Source organism: Porites lutea, chromosome 11 (genome assembly GCF_958299795.1).
Source record: "Porites lutea chromosome 11, jaPorLute2.1, whole genome shotgun sequence".
NCBI lineage: Eukaryota > Metazoa > Cnidaria > Anthozoa > Scleractinia > Poritidae > Porites > Porites lutea.
The window spans coordinates 23,906,453-23,923,952 of NC_133211.1; the positions used below are offsets into that span (position 1 = coordinate 23,906,453).

The 17,500-nt window shown below is 43.0% G+C and overlaps 2 protein-coding genes across 2 annotated transcripts in view; both read left to right on the forward strand.

Annotated features, from left to right (window-relative positions):
• LOC140952657 (solute carrier family 2, facilitated glucose transporter member 12-like) overlaps positions 1–17,500 on the forward strand; it is an 85,448-nt gene that overhangs the window by 37,355 nt on the left and 30,593 nt on the right. The gene's annotated exons all lie outside the window — the stretch shown is intronic.
• Positions 3,417–9,692, forward strand: LOC140952315 (uncharacterized). The gene is made up of 3 exons (XM_073401737.1): positions 3,417–3,627; positions 3,724–9,521; positions 9,626–9,692. Exons 2-3 carry the CDS (start codon positions 4,093–4,095, stop codon positions 9,690–9,692), a joined length of 5,496 nt encoding a protein of 1,831 aa, XP_073257838.1. The 5' UTR covers positions 3,417–3,627; positions 3,724–4,092.

The following is a 17,500-nucleotide window of genomic DNA, read 5'->3' on the forward strand; positions in this document are numbered from 1 at the left end:
AAAGATTCATAGTGACTCACATGTGATTTCCAGTTTCTGTGAGTTTTTAATTTACTTATTTCTGATAGCAATTTTTATGTCAAACTGTGTTGGTAGCCACTGTCCATCAAGCGTTTTTTAAGACTTGAAATACTTTCCTTAGGGTCTCAAAGGGGTTAACCGATCGGCGTAAAGCGGCCCAAAATTTAGTCGATAGCCGTAAAAATTGAAAAATTTTAACCGTTGCTCCTTAGATTTGATAATTTGAGGAAGGTGCTAAACTCACTTAGAACGGTTGTGTTTCTTATTTCGCGGCTAGTTTCTTGGCTCTTTACGTTCCCGTTTCTGCTAGTTTTGCTTTTCACGAAGATTCTGTTCAAATAAACTGTTATGTCTTTCATTTGGAATGGTCCTTTTCATGGCTCACAAAAAATTTTAATTGACTGGCAATAGCTTAACCTTTTGTTTCTATTTTAAACAAAGAGTTCATGTCAGTTTAAGAGAATGAGAAAACTGCGGCAAAGATCTCCAAAGCCGCGTACTTCTCAGCTTGGCTCCGACACTTGTAAATGTGAGAGTCACAGAATTGTTCGAGTCTCAATCTGTATGCTTGTTCTTTTTTAGTTCATGTTGTACAATCTGTTCTTCAGTGGGGTAAAGACCCTATCGTGGTAGCACAAAGAGAAGAGGGTAGCCAGGGTAGCAAATACAAAGCGACGCGAAGAACGAATCAGTAGCCCCTGAAGAAAAGGAAATCATGCCAAGATGCAAAAGATGACAAACGTTTTCATAGTTAACACCTCTATGCGTAAAATGATATTAGAAGTGGAATACTCTAAAAGCATGATTTATGAAATATTAAAAATTTTCAGAAGAATAACTTATTTCATCCCGAGATGATCCTAAGACATTTTTTTTGCTTTAAAGATACAAAAAAAATACAGGTTTATTAATATTTAACTCTTTGAAACAAAGAAATAATATTTTTAACTTTATAGTTAACCGTAACTGAAAAAAACTAACCGATAGCCGTAAAAGAGCCAAAATTTTAGCCGATAACCCGTAAATGCCACCACCCCATTGAGACCCTCTTTCCTCAAACGTTGTTTAACTGGCTAAAGGCTTTTCCTTTGAACAATCAATGTGTGACAAGGGGCGAAGGAAGATTTCCGTTTGTCTAAAATGTGTCTTTACATCAAGGATAGCTTTTTCGTTGAATGTTGTGCCTTTGTATGCAACTGTGTCTTAAAACCGGGGGGGGTACTCAACAAATGTTTATACAAGGATGGTCCGCCCCGAGGTCCAACCCCTTACCCTTTTATATACCATTTTTTTGCGAAAAAGGTACCCCTTTCGTATACCTTCTATAAACAAATAGTACCCCTTTCACATACCTTGTTTAGAACTTTGCTTCCCTTTTAACTGCTGTAAATGCACTGTCTTTTAAACAGGAATCGATCACAAAACTAGAACGTTTTCTCGACTTTATAAAGCCATAAAATCGTCTGTTAGTCCTTGGGCCCTTTCACAGACCCAAATGACAGACTTCCTTCCCTTTCATATACTTCAAAGAGTAAAATTCCTTTACCCTTTCATATATATCTGAAGCTTGAAAAATGTACCCCTTTCGGGCGGGGCCTCCCAGTATAAGCCATTATATGGAGTACCCCCCCTCCCCCCCGGGCTAAAAACATTGTCTCAGTCGGAATTTCGGTGGCGAATTTAACAGTAGGGTAATGTAAGTTTGCTTGTTCGAAGAAGGCTACGATGTCTGAGGTTTACTTATGTCCCACAGCGAAAAAATGTCATCCATGTAACGTTTCCCAACCGTAGGTTTAAAGTCGATTTTGCTTAGACTTTGTGTTTCAATATATGCCATGAAAATGTTGGCAAAAGGAAAACTCCTGTCTTTGTACACATCGCGGTACCGTGGATTTGTAGGTGGACTGCTTTCCAATGAACTGGAAATAATTTTCTTTGAGGATTAATGTAAGCTTTTCTCGCAGGTAATGTGGAGGAATAGGTGGGTTACTTTGTAGAAATTTTCATATGCTATGCAAAATTTCAATACCCTCTAGTGGTATATTTCTAAAAAGACTTGTGACGTCCATCGAAACAACAAATGTTCGGTTTTTCACCTTTTTTGTCTTTTCAATTAAATTTAGAAAGTCCGTGGTATCTTAGGTTTCTTCCCAGAAACGTAGGAAAAATACAAGATGCTCCTTTTTCTGTGAAAATAAAATATAGATAATGTCCGTCCATGTCGCTATTCGGTTAACCCCATTCACACCCTCTTTACGTGGACTGTAGGTCATGGAAAATGTTGGCAAGCTTGGAATTTCACCTCGTATCAAGGCCTCGTTGCGGCGAAGATAGTGCAATGTTTCTTTAGACTCTTTAAGCAGTGTAACGGCATCTTGTAGGTTGCAAAGCTCGTACTTTGCATGCTCCTCGTGGAAGGAGAAAGCTTTCGTACTACGTGCAGAAATGCAGCAGTTTCATGCAGAGTGGTGAATACCTTGATACAGTTGGTTTGGGCACAGGGCACCCACACAATCTGTTTTTGTAGCCGATTGTTATTTTATAGTAAATGTAGTGGATTTACGGTTTGCCTCACATATAGCGATATATCACTTTAGGTGAGGCAAACGGTAAATCTAGTACATTTACTATAAAATAACAATCGGCGGAGACACAGTCAAACAGTATGTGTGGGTGCCCTGTGGTTTGGGCATCACACATATACAGTGAAACCTCTCTTAAGCGGACCGCCAATGAAGCGGACACACTCTGTTAAGCGGACACTAAGCCGGATCCCGAAATTAACGTCTTATATTTCCCTTTATAGCGAACCCCTATTCAGCGGACACCTCTGTTAAGCGGACGCGGACAATAAAATAAATTGTACTTGGCTAATTTCTGTTGCGCAATTTTTACAAACCTCTATGAAGGGGACACTTGGGAAGGTTCCGCTTTATAGAGGTTTCACTGTAAAAAAGATGGTCAAATTTCACACAAAGCCCTGCCGGTTTACAGAATTCGGCAGGCGAAGCTAAGCCATCTCTGCTGCCCTCTGTATCGGTACCTGCAAACAGCTTCATGCTCTCCTCATTTTTGATCCAGTACAGGATGCGATGCGATTGCGGGTCTGAATAGACCCGGGGGGGGGGGGGTCCTCCCTTATATAAGCTATATAGGTTTGTGCCGCCCCATCGGGTAGGGTTTTTTGCGCCGTTTAGGTCTGAAAACGGGTGTACACTTTGCCCACACAAACAGTGGTGATAAACATTGTGAGTTTTCGCATTTTTATAAACGTGTCGTTTCGTGCTATTCAACATACATTTTCAAAAGTGATCTTAAGTGACCGTTAAAGAAAATGACAAGACTATATATTCAAAACTGACAAGGGGTCTGGAAATGAGATTAAGAATTTTGTCACGGCAGCATTGCGCGTGACACTGCGTGACATGACAGAAACTTACGTTGCGGTGGCCTGGGACCGAGCGGTCCCGGATGACCACGCTAGTTGAACGTTTCGGAACGCTTTTCGCTGTGTTAGTTTTTAAGTTGAACATTCTACGGTTAAAAGGAATCAAGGAACGGATTAAGGACTAAGGTTTATGTCAATAACGGAACAAGGACACAGATGTAAGTTTCAGAATTACTGCTTTACCTTATTGTATTGTAATTTCGTATCGCCCCTAGCTCGCCTTTGTAATGCTAGTTTTCTGTTTCTTCCTTTAGTTTTCTTTACCGCATCGCATCGCGTCGCATCGCATCAGTTAAGCCTATATTGCACTATCACGTTCACATCGCATTATCGTATCACCGAATCAAGACATTGTTCACAAGGAATCGTTTGCAAGGAAAATCAATGGTAGCCATTGACAGCGTGTACATGAATTTCTGTGGATTAAACTAAAGTTGTGTTTACATTGTACGCCTCATCGATTTGTAAGGTCCTGAGGCAGTTCTGCCGCCTCATTCGTAAAGAAAAATCTGTACATCGGCGTTCTGCGTGCTTCGAAGGAGTTATTTGCTTAATTTACGTTAACTTTGTTTGGATTTTACTGGATTTGTGAAAGAATTGCGGCGGGTTGATTCGCTTCACGTATGGCCGAAACTAGTTCCCAGGATCACACGGACGACTTCAATGTTCCAGGCATCCTTGAGGATTTCGAAGAAGAAAACACAGACAGAAAAATGGAAGAACCATTTCTGAGTCAATCTTCAAACACTGGCGAATTACCAGATTCTCTAGGCCCGCGGAGACGAAATTTGACAGAAAAGGGTCAAGAAGAAAAGCGCAACAGACTAAAACGGCAATACGCAAATGCTTTCCGATCTGTATCCAGAAAGAGAACTGAGATATCCCAGCTAATGGTTGATGTTAACAACTTGCACCTCGTAAAGGACGAGACAATGATCTTGAAGGATCTTATCGAACAGTACAGGGAAGCCTTTTCAGCTTACTATGAAGAGTTAACCCAGGAAAAGGATAAAGACCATGAACATGCCCATTACAAGGATAAGGTCGAAGATATGATGGCATATTTACACCCATTACACGCTTGGATATCACAGGCTGAGGCCCGCTTGATTGATCAGTTAGATGGAAGAAGTAGCAAAGGATCTGAACGATCGTCTAAGGCAAGTTCAAGGTTGTCTGCAAGAGACCGAGAGAGAGTCCGTCTAGCAGAGTTAAAGGCTGAAAGATTGATGCTTAAGCGGAAACAGGCTCTTCGTGCTGCGGGAGAAGAATTGGAACTTGAAATGGAAATAGCAAAAACCGAAGCAAGGGAGAAGACATTGAGTGAAATTGATAAGGAACACGAGGCTCCCCCACCTCCACTTGGCTCAAGTCCACCGTCAGTGGCTGCCTCCTTTACACCTATTGTGTTAAAGTCTGCAGCAAAATCGTCACCTGACAACGTTACTGTGAGTCGCAACCCGCTTGGCTCCTCTGCCACCAAAGAGATGACACCAGCTATAAATACGGAGGTTAGCAGCTCCCCCAAGAATCCCAAGGCCGCAGATTTCAGCCCTGGCTTGTTTGCAGATGGAATTTCATCGACACCGTTGACTGGTAACGGTCTCCGGGAAACTTCTAAGGAAAGCAGTCATGGAGTCTCTGAAGCTCGATCACCTCAGTTAGCAGAACGTACCTTTCAGAATGTTATCGAGTTACAGCAGAAGCAAAATGAGACAATTATTGCAACACACCAACAGTTAACAGCTGCTATGACACTGCCTCAACCAACAATAACTAAGTTCACAGGTGACCCAATCGAGTACAAGACCTTTGTTATGGCCTTTGATACACGTATCTGCTCCAAAGCATCTACCGGTTCTGATCTCTTGTATTATCTAAATCAGCATCTTCAAGGTGAACCGGCAGACCTTATTCAAGGATGTCTACACATGGACCCTGAAGCAGGTTACACGGAAGCCAGACGACTGCTTCAGAAAGAATACGGTGACCCGTACAAGATTTCCACTGCTTACCTCAACAAAATCATCCACTGGGCTCCTGTTAGATATGATGACAACCAAGGCTTGAAGCGACTGTCAATATTCTTGACAAAGTGTAACATTGCTATGAAGAGTATTTCATACATGCGTGTGCTCGACCATGCACCAAACATGCAGTCGGTGGTCTCCAAGCTTCCGGCCAACTTGCAAGCTAAATGGAGAGATCAGGTGTTAAAGAAGAAGAGAAGGGAGGACGGTGTAACGTGTTTCGCAGACCTTGCCAAATTTGTGGAGTATGCGTCAGAGTCTGCCAATGACCCGGTGTTCGGCAAAGAGGCCCTTAGCAAGAGTAAGGAAGATGTTAAACCCAAAGAAAAGGAACCGCCCGGTAAAGGAAAAAGGCCACCAAGGAAACCGGGAATTCCATGGAGACCAAAGGAAAACAGTTTTGTGACGACACCACTTGGAGCCGTCGTGCCTCCGGCTGTATACGGGGCCGGGCCTCCAAGTAACTATGGTCGCCCCCCATGTCACCTTTGCAACCTTGCTCATGATTTGGATGACTGTGATTTATTCAACAAGAAGACGCCAGAACTTAAGAGAGCCTTCCTGAGAGAAAGGAACATGTGTTTTGGATGTTACGGAACGAACCACATCTCAAGGAACTGCCCAAACAGACGGAAATGTAAATTCTGTGGACGACTGCATCCCTCAGCCCTTCACATTAGTGGATTCCAAATTCCACCAAGGGACAATAGTAAACAAGAGAATGACAAGGCAGTGGGCAATGCCTGTACCAACCTTCAATCTACCTCCTGTAGTACCGCTAGACCTGCAGAATCAGTTGTGCTTCATGCCATCCTACCAGTACGTGTAAAGAAGAAAGGCGGCGACGAGACCGTCACCACTTATGCCTTCTACGACAATGGCAGCAGTGGTTGCTTTCTGACTGAGAGTCTTAGAGAGAAGATGAGCGTTGATGGCAAAAAGACGCAGTTACAGCTGGGCACTATGCATGGCCAAAGCCTGATATCCACCACTGTTGTCTCTGACTTGTTGGTGATGGACATGGAAGGCAAGAATCCAGTTGAGCTACCGCAGTCTTACACGAGATTCGAGATACCAGTGACCGAAAAGCAGATTCCTACCCCTGAAGGAGTCAAACGGTGGGAGCATCTTCGCAGTGTTGCTGAGAAGATACCAGAGTTTATACCGAACTTGGAGATTGGCCTATTAATCGGCAGTAATTGTCCTGCAGCTATAGAACCTCTAGAGGTTGTACCAAGTGATGTCAAGGGGCCATATGCAATGCGATTGCGCCATGGCTGGACTCTGTCTGGGCCTTTGTATGTGGAGAACGTTTCAAGTCCTGGCAATGTTACTTGTCACAGAATCACGGTACGGGAAGCGGAATCAGTCAAAGAGGTGATATCACCCCAAGCCATACAGCAAATGTTTGAACTAGATTTCAACGATCACAAGTCTAGCCCTGATGAATACGGCTACTCCCAAGAGGACAAGAAGTTCATCAGTAGGATAAGGGAAAACGTCCACCTTCGCGACGGCCATTATGTGATACCATTGCCATTCAGAGACCCTCAGGTGACAATGCCAAACAACCGAGTTCAAGCGCTGAAACGAGCAACTTGGCAGAGAAAGATGTTACGTGACGAGAGCTATCGGGATGACTATGTCAACTTTGTGAATGAAATGATTGCAAAGGGTTATGCACGACGAGTGCCAGATGACCGTCTGGAAGCTGGCCCTGGCAAAGTATGGTACCTGCCACACCATGGTATCTACCACCCTAGGAAGCCCCAGAAAATACGTGTGGTCTTCGACTGTAGCGCTAGACACGGAAGCACTTCCTTGAACGACCAACTAATGTCAGGCCCTGACCTTACCAACTCTCTGATTGGAGTTCTTACACGCTTTCGCCAAGAGCCCGTGGCATTCATGGCGGATATAGAGGCGATGTTTCACCAGGTTCAGGTGCCCGATGACCAGTGTGACTTCCTCAGGTTCCTCTGGTGGCCCGATGGCAATCTGGAGTTGCCCATCCAGGAATATCAAATGACGGTGCACCTCTTCGGAGCGGCTTCATCCCCAAGCTGTTGCAACTTTGCATTGAAGGAGACTGCTAAGGACATGGAACACGAAAGTGGTCCACTTGCAGCGGATACTATCCGCCGAAATTTCTATGTAGATGATTGCCTTCGTTCAGTTAAAGACGAGCAGACAGCCATTGAGCTTATCCAAGGTCTATGCCAAGCATGTGAGCATGGAGGCTTCAACTTAACAAAATTCACAAGCAATAGTCGTGCTGTTCTGGAATCCATCCCAACGGAGAAGCGTTCTAAGGAAGCTAGAGACCTTGATCTGGGTCACGACCGTCTACCTGTTGAACGCGCCCTTGGGGTGCTATGGTGCGTAGAATCTGACGTCTTCAAGTTTCGTATAGTTATTAATGATAAGCCGCCAACAAGAAGGGGCATCTTATCTGTTATCTCATCAATTTATGACCCACTGGGCTTTGCCGCGCCATTCACACTTCCGGCCAAGAAGATACTTCAGGACCTTTGTCGTGAAGATATCGGATGGGATGACACCATTCCTGATCAGTACCAAACTAGATGGGCCAAGTGGCTAAGCGAGCTTCCTCTGCTAGAGCAGTTCAAGGCAAACAGGTGTGTCAAGCCGCCAGAGTTCGGAACCGTGACGTCCCAGCAAGTACATCTCTTCTCTGATGCAAGTTCCATGGGATATGGAACTGTTGCTTACCTACGGCTGTGTGATGACAGCAATCGCGTTCACTGTACGTTCCTAATGGGGAAATCACGTCTCGCCCCTATCAAGTCAGTCACAATTCCGCGTCTCGAGCTAACTGCTGCTACCACATCCATCCGAGTTGGAGAAATGTTAAAAAGAGAGGTAGATGGCGACCCAGAGTTTGTGTACCATACAGATTCCACCACTGTGTTGCGCTATATCGCTAATGAACGACAGCGGTTTCATGTTTTTGTTGCAAACCGGGTGCAGCTCATCCGCGACCATTCACACCCGAATCAGTGGAAGTATGTAGCCACTAAGGAGAATCCGGCAGATGATGCTTCAAGGGGCCTTAATGGACTTGCTCTTTTAGAAGGGCAGCGTTGGTTAGAAGGTCCAGAATTCTTATGGAAACCCGAGAACGAGTGGCCGCAACAACCATCCACGTTGGGCCAAGTCCCAGATGATGATCCAGAAGTAAGGAAGGTAACGACAAGCAGTGCGGTCAGCATTAATCAGGTGGATAACACCACAAACAAGCTGATCAAAAGCTTTTCTGATTGGCATCGTTTGCGAAGGGCCGTAGCTGTGTTCCTGCGAGTTAAAGAGACCTTGCGAAAGCGGCGTAACAATCGTTTAAATGTCAAGAATGGAACCACAAGTGGCGACAGAAACTTTGCAGACCAGAGATCGCCTGCAACGACCAAGGTAGTCAAGTTTAAGAGTGCCGAAGAGCCACACTCGCCTCTTACTGTACAAGATCTAGCGACAGCTGAATTGGCTATTCTGAAGTTTGTTCAAGCTTCAGCCTTTGGCAAGGAAGTCCACGCTCTCAAGGAAGGCGAGAAGAATAAGCTGCGAGGGCAGAAGAAAGGAGGTATAAAGAATGACAGTCCTGTTCGTCGCCTTGATCCCTTCCTGGACAATGGTGTCCTCAGAGTTGGAGGTCGACTCAGACGTGCAGATTTACCATTTGAGACAAAGCACCCAGTCATTTTACCAAAGAAGAGTCATGTTACAACTCTTCTCATCCGTCACGCTCATAAACGGTTGGGCCACGCTGGACGTAGCCACGTCATTGCAACTCTTCGAGAGAAGTATTGGATCATCAAAGTTAACGCAGCAGTGCGCCATGTAACCTCAAAGTGTGTCTTCTGTCGCCGCAACCATGGCAAGCCAGGCGAGCAAAAGATGGCTGATCTACCCAGGGATCGCATCTCTCCAGCACCACCATTTACATACACGGGCGTCGACTACTTTGGCCCCTTCTTAATTAAGGAAGGACGCAGGGAGGTGAAGAGGTATGGTGCCCTCTTCACATGTTTGGTCAGCCGAGCAGTCCATATTGAAGTCGCAAGTACCCTCGAGTCAAGTTCATTTATTCAAGCACTTCGGCGCTTCATAGCACGACGTGGTCCGGTGAGGGAAATGAGAAGCGACAACGGTTCAAATTTTGTTGGCGCACACAATGAACTGCTCCAAGCTATACAAGAGATGGATCATGAAGAAATCCGAGCCAAGCTACAGAGAGAGAACATTGATTGGACTTTTAACCCACCCGCCGCTAGCCACATGGGCGGCGTGTGGGAGCGTCAGATCAAAACTACAAGGAAGATTCTTGCTGGCCTAATGGATGAGTACGGTCATTGTTTGGACGAAGAATCATTCCGCACCCTCTTGTGTGAAGTTGAGGCTGTTATCAACTCTAGGCCCTTGACGACAGTGTCTGGAGAACCTGACGATCTTGAACCGCTTACTCCCAACCATATCCTGACGACCAAGTCAAATGTGATACTGCCACCCCCAGGGAAGTTCCAGAAGAACGATGTATACATGCGTCGTCGGTGGCGAAGAGTGCAATACTTGGCAAATCTATTTTGGACTCGGTGGAAGAAGGAGTACCTCGTTGTGATGCAGGAAAGGCGCAAATGGCAACATCCTCAGCGAAGCCTGGTAGAAGGGGATGTCGTGATAATCCGAGAAGAGAACGTCCCACGTAATGCCTGGTCGTTGGCCCGCGTTGTGCGAGTAGAGCCGGACGCCCAGGGCCTTATCAGATCTGTTGTCGTCAAAACACGAGAAACTACGCTTAGAAGACCAATCAACAAGCTTGTCCTAATCCTGCCCAAAGAGGAACAGGAAGGAGATCAGGAGAAGTAAACGCCCCCCGGACGTTTAGGGGCCGGGAATGTCACGGCAGCATTGCGCGTGACACTGCGTGACATGACAGAAACTTACGTTGCGGTGGCCTGGGACCGAGCGGTCCCGGATGACCACGCTAGTTGAACGTTTCGGAACGCTTTTCGCTGTGTTAGTTTTTAAGTTGAACATTCTACGGTTAAAAGTAATCAAGGAACGGATTAAGGACTAAGGTTTATGTCAATAACGGAACAAGGACACAGATGTAAGTTTCAGAATTACTGCTTTACCTTATTGTATTGTAATTTCGTATCGCCCCTAGCTCGCCTTTGTAATGCTAGTTTTCTGTTTCTTCCTTTAGTTTTCTTTACCGCATCGCATCGCGTCGCATCGCATCAGTTAAGCCTATATTGCACTATCACGTTCACATCGCATTATCGTATCACCGAATCAAGACATTGTTCACAAGGAATCGTTTGCAAGGAAAATCAATGGTAGCCATTGACAGCGTGTACATGAATTTCTGTGGATTAAACTAAAGTTGTGTTTACATTGTACGCCTCATCGATTTGTAAGGTCCTGAGGCAGTTCTGCCGCCTCAAATTTAAAAAATTCCTGTAATTAATACAAAAGAGCCTACAAAAGACAACTGCTAATAAAGCATCAGCTTTTCACTGCTGATGTTGACAGTTTATATTCTCTGTAAAATTCCACTGGAAACACTAGTGTTAATTCAGAATAGTAGAATTTACATAATTGCCTTAACTCTTTATGTATCCCTGCGAAAAGAAACGATTCACGATTGTCCAAGATGCCTTGCATGTAGTCTCGAGGAAAGACGTGAAAATTACATAAGGAGTAGGTCATAAATTCCTCTGTACAATGTTTATGGCTTGTGAAAAAATAATTCTTTTCTAACAGATGCAAGTAACTAAAATCTCAGTGTTGTAACATTTATAGCACGCTTTAATTACTGTGGAAATGAAACATGTTTATTTGTCTCCTTTCAGGCCTGCTTGTGCAGTTATCATCTTGGAATTGCAGCTTACGAGCGGGGTGATTTTCAAACAGCCAGGGATCACTTCGAATTACAATTAAAGGAAGCTGAAAAGACTGGAAACAAAGATGCAGAAGGAGGCGCATATGGGAACCTTGGTCTTGCTTATGACTCTCTCGGTAAATTTGAAAAGGCAATCGAATTTCATCAGCAAGGTCTGAGTATCGCCCAAAAGACTGGAAACAAAGATGCAGAAGGAGGCGCATATGGGAACCTTGGTCTTGCTTATGACTCTCTCGGTAAATTTGAAAAGGCAATCGAATTTCATCAGCAAGGTCTGAGTATCGCCCAAAAGACTGGAAACAAAGATACAGAAGGAAAAACATATGTGAACCTTGGTCTTGCTTATGACTCTCTCGGTAAATTTGAAAAGGCAATCGAATTTCATCAGCAAGGTCTGAGTATCGCCCAAAAGACTGGAAACAAAGATGCAGAAGGAGGCGCATATGGGAACCTTGGTCTTGCTTATGACTCTCTCGGTAAATTTGAAAAGGCAATCGAATTTCATCAGCAAGGTCTGAGTATCGCCCAAAAGACTGGAAACAAAGATGCAGAAGGAGGCGCATATGGGAACCTTGGTCTTGCTTATGACTCTCTCGGTAAATTTGAAAAGGCAATCGAATTTCATCAGCAAGGTCTGAGTATCGCCCAAAAGACTGGAAACAAAGATGCAGAAGGAGGCGCATATGGGAACCTTGGTCTTGCTTATGACTCTCTCGGTAAATTTGAAAAGGCAATCGAATTTCATCAGCAAGGTCTGAGTATCGCCCAAAAGACTGGAAACAAAGATGCAGAAGGAGGCACATATGGGAACCTTGGTCTTGCTTATGACTCTCTCGGTAAATTTGAAAAGGCAATCGAATTTCATCAGCAAGGTCTGAGTATCGCCCAAAAGACTGGAAACAAAGATGCAGAAGGAGGCACATATGGGAACCTTGGTCTTGCTTATGACTCTCTCGGTAAATTTGAAAAGGCAATCGAATTTCATCAGCAAGGTCTGAGTATCGCCGAAAAGACTGGAAACAAAGATTCAGAAGGAAAAACATATGTGAATCTTGGTGCTGCTTATTACTCTCTCGGTAATTTTGAGAAAGCAATCAAATGCCTTCAGCAAGGTCTGAGTATCGCAAAAAAGACTAAAAACAAAGATACAGAAGGGAAAGCATATGGGAACCTTGGTGTTGCTTATCACTCTCTCGGCGATTTTGAAAAAGCAATCGAATTTCATCAGCAAGATCTGAGTATCGTGAAAAAGACTGGAAACAAAGATTCAGAAGGGAAAGCATATGTGAATCTTGGTAATGCTTATGGCTCTCTCAATAATTTTGAAAAAGCAATCGAACTCTATCAGCAAGGCCTCAGTATCGCAAAAGAGACTGGAAACAAAGTTGTAGAAGCAAAAGCATATGCGAACCTTGGTCGTAAGTTTACTAAACACTTTAGTAACTACTGTAGAGCTGAGGAGTGTTTTAAATCCAGTATCACTCTACTGGAGGAAATAAGGGGTCTTCTTCATGAGAAGGACGAATGGAAAATCAGCTTTCGGGATCAATATCGATTTTATAAAGCTTTATGGAGTCTTCAATTACGACGAGGCAACACCATAGAGGCTCTTTTAACAGCTGAGAGCGGACGAGCACAGGCTCTTGTTGATGCCTTGAAGCTAAAATACGGCGTGAAGACAGTTAAATCATCGCCAGAAGAGCAGATGAACAAAATGGATATCCTTTCAGGCCAAACTTCATCACCTACGATATTTATCGCGGAAGACGAAGACCCTAAATCATTAAATATCTGGTTACTGCTCAAGAGTCAGAAGTTGCAGTTTATACCAAAGGAAAGCAGTCAGACCTTGAGAGATTTGATTAACAAATCATACGAACAAATTGGTGTTAAAGAACTAGTCAGGTGCGGGGGCCACTCCTTTGGGGACGAGTCAGATGATGAAGAAATCGAAGGGTCATCCGATAGAGGTACAAATGAGAATGCTTCATCACAAGACGAGTGTGATGCACTAAAAATAATGTATGAACTCATTATAGCTCCGACATCGCAGTGGATAACTGACGATGAACTTATCATTGTACCTGATGGTTCATCGTTCTTCATTCCCTATGCTTCCCTTGTGGACCAGCATTCCAGGTATTTGTCTGAGACGCTGAGAATACGACTGGCTCCATCACTAATCACCTTACGTCTGCTAACAGACTGTCCAGAGGGGCACCACAGTACATCTGGTGCGCTTCTTGTTGGTAATCCGTGGGTGGAAACTGTGCGCTTCCCCGGCAAATTCGACAAGTTAGCACCGCTTCCGGGTGCTGAGAAAGAGGTCAAAAGTATTGGCCAATTACTTAAAATTGAACCTCTCATCGGAAAGAATGCTACGAAAGACCAAGTTTTGAGCGAGCTTCAATCAGTCTCCCTGGTTCACATTGCAGCTCATGGTCATAGAGAAACTGGCGAAATCATTCTGTCTCCTAATAAAGCTAGTTCCGAAAAACCAGAAGAGAAAGACTTTCTTTTGTCAATGGCAGACGTATTGAATGCAAAATTAAACGCCAAGCTTGTTGTCTTAAGCTGCTGTTACACTGGGCGAGGGAAGATCAAAGCCGAGGGCGCGGTTAGTATTGCACGTTCCTTTTTAGCAGCTGGTGCACGTGCCGTTATCACGTCGCTGTGGGAGATTAGCGACGAGGCCACTCTGGTGTTTATGAAACATTTTTACGAACAATTGATGGCAGGGCAAAGTGCAAGTAAGTCCCTTAATCAAACCATGAAATGTATGCAGAAGACAGGCGACTTCAGTGCAGTAAAATACTGGGCGCCATTCGTGTTGATTGGTGACGACGTGACAATGGATTTTGGACAATCAAGGTGAGATTCTTATGCTAAGTTCAGGTAGTTCGATTGCTAGATGAGAGACAGAGCACTGTTAGGCTCTAGGATCTCACGTAATGTTTAGCTCTCCAAGAGTGGCTCGATTTTATGCTGTTGTTTCTAAGGAAAGGAGGATATATTACTCATACATATGCAGAAAGTACAGTGGAACCTCTATTCACGGGGACATCCTCGGAACTTAGGGAAATATCCCTTGAATAGATGTGTCCCCTGATTAGAGGTTGGGCTGGGTTTGTTCATAATTAACCAATAAAGACAACATTAAAAATCATCATTAGCGTATCCCTGCGGTATTGTATATTGAATTCACACAAGTGCATTTCATCGAGCTAAATCAATTTGTGAAAGCTTCCCTAATTTTGCTTAGTGTACAATTAAAGATATCAACTCTCTTTGTGGTCAGTCATGTTTTGAGTGCTAAGATGTGTCCTGAATGGAGGTTAAACACGGGTTTCGGGACCCAGAAAAATTGGCCATTTCCCCTTAATAAAGGTGTCCCTTCAATAGAGGTAATAGGTACAAAAATTATGTGTGTTTTTTCGGGACCAAATTTTGTGTCCCTTGAATAGAGGTCACGGTCCCAAAGGAGACGTTCCACTGTAGGTTTTTGCACGTGATTAGCGAACAAAAGTATTTGAAATTGAGCTGAGTTCAGCAAAACGTGAAGAAATCTAGTCTGCAAAAATGGATATATTTTACATTAATGACCGAATTCAGTTCAAACAACAATCCAAATCACATCACTAGTTAGGAAGTAACTAATTTTAGCAAGATGCTATTGGAATAGATTTCAGTACAGTTTTACAGTAAGTAAAATTCGGTTAAAAAGGATAATAATTTAAAGCAATTAGCTTTTTAATAACGAACTAACGTTCATCTTTTAAAAGTGGTTTTTTGAGCTGTTTCTTAACCCTAATTGAAAACTTAATTGCAAAAAGTCTAATTAAGAAGTCACTCGTGTATGTTTCTTAAAACGTAACCATACATGGCCGAAAACAAAAAACAGGTCACTTCAAGGTCCACAAATACTGAAGTAAAGGCTGAATACTTGGAAACGAATAAAAATTCATGCTTAGAACAAGGAAACGAATATAACAATAGATAATAGTTCCGAGTCTAAATTTGTTTAAAAATGAAAAAAAGTACCCTAACGAAACACCAACCGGAAAAAGATGACGAGTGGAAATTTAACTTGTGACTTGTGACTCTTCGGGTCTTCAACGGCAAGATCAAAAAATAAACATATAAATAAATTCACCATTGTATATCAATTGTTCTCTTATTGTAGCTCATTTTATTGAATGTTGGTTAAAGCTGGTGCCTTTTTCTTTATTTCTTTCAGTGATACTGCAGACCAGTAGGACGGATCATTGTGTACATAAAAAATTTTAGTGAGAGTTTTGTCAATTTGAACGAACGTTCTGTTTTTCTTTCCAGGCATATTAAAAGTTATTCTTGGAAATTTTATTTATATACAACTTGTAATTTTATTAGTATTCGTACCTGAAATGTTATTCCCTGTGGACTAAGATAACTTAAGCCAGTCATTAGCAAACTTTGGACATCAGGTACTTACTTTTAGGAAAGTGTGAGTTCGCAAATGTAATGACTTTGGTAAAGTGTTTGCCGATTATTGTCTAGCTGATTTTTCGCAAATCCTCCAAAAGGCCTCTTGTTGCCAAATGATCTTTGCACCCAATCCACCGCTGTTTTTGCATCTGAATGTAAACTTATAATTTTCATAACTAATATGTTCACTGTAAATTGTTTGAACCCAGGAGTCATGCCATCAGTAACGTTTCCGCCGTTCAATTAAAAGCACTTTGTAAGCTTGGGTGAAGACAAATTCCTTAGGGGGAAGGTGGTGGGGGGGGGGGGAGATACTGTATGCGCCGTCTGATAACGTATGATTTTTGAGGGTCTCGATCCTTAAATAGGGTAACATTTTTGGCCTTTTAAGCGTTGTAATCCTGGTGTGATCCTTAGGTAGTGACCGTTAATATATCAGCTAGTTTTCTGTCTTTTTTTTAGTTATTAATAATGGAACTCTTTGGTTAAGTCAACAAGAAAGCACTTATTTAAGTCCTGTTCGCTATATGATCTTACAGATTTCTTACCTCTGCAGCAAATTTTGCAAACGCTCTAATATGCAAGATCGCTTTAGTCGCAAGCGCGATTCAAATATAGTTTTACTCCTTTTTAAAACGTTTCAGGCCAACGTACTTTCACCTTTAGAGCGACAAGCATTTGCAACAGCCTAGATAACAATATAAATTAAAAGAATAGCAGTTCTCTTAGAAAGTTCAAGGCATCCATGAAAGAATATCTTCATACTCAGTGCAATTTGTAATTTATTTGCAGGTAACCTAAACTTTTGTAATTATATCATGATATACTGAGTAGGTTATTTCTTTAACACTTGGAGGATATTTTACTCTCTTTAATATTAAGTTTATTCACATTCTCTCGTAAATAGTTTCTGAAATCCCGTTGGGGATGTTACTATTAAAGTTTTATTTTTATTTTATTATTGGAGTGAATTCTTTTGAAATTAAGGGATTTCAAAAAGTGGAGAACTGTAACAGCTCTTTCCAAACGCTTCGCCTGGGAAGAGCTATATGACTCCATATCCCGGGCTTTATATACATGTATCTCGCTGAAAGAGATAACGGAAAGAGACACAGATATTAAGGTAAATATAAGACCTCGTTAACTGCCCTCGATCGAAGTCTTTTATTTCGTCTGTCCTATCACGCTGGTTCTACTTCGTAACACGTTGATGATTCTGGCAATGAGAACTGAGCAGACCGCGTCTTTAGAGCTAACCTAATATCTTCTTGCCTTGTTTAGGGTGATTTTCCACCCTTAATGCAGACATAAGAGTTTAGGTGGACCTTGTTCTGTCCTTACAAAAGACCAATCCTTTTAGGGCCTGTCTACATGAAGGTTGGGGACCCCAGATAGGTGAGGTAACATGCGGGGGGTCACCCCAACTATCACGTAAACGCGATCAAATTAAAATAAAAGATTATATGGACAGGCGAGTTACCCTACCAAAGCGGGTTACGGCACTTACCTGGAGCCCCCCTGCACCGCCATGTAAACAGGCTCTTAATCTCAATTTGTGGAATGCCGTATCAGATCAATCACTGTTCAGGCAATGATTGAGACAAGAATAAAGACAAA

Excerpts from the sequence above, each read along its gene's own strand:
- LOC140952315 (XM_073401737.1), top strand. The coding sequence starts at position 4,093 with ATGGCCGAAACTAGTTCCCAGGATCACACGGACGACTTCAATGTTCCA. Across the intron at positions 9,522-9,625 it reads GGACGCAGGGAGGTGAAGAG|CACGACGTGGTCCGGTGAGG; the intron begins GTATGGTGCCCT and ends GGCGCTTCATAG.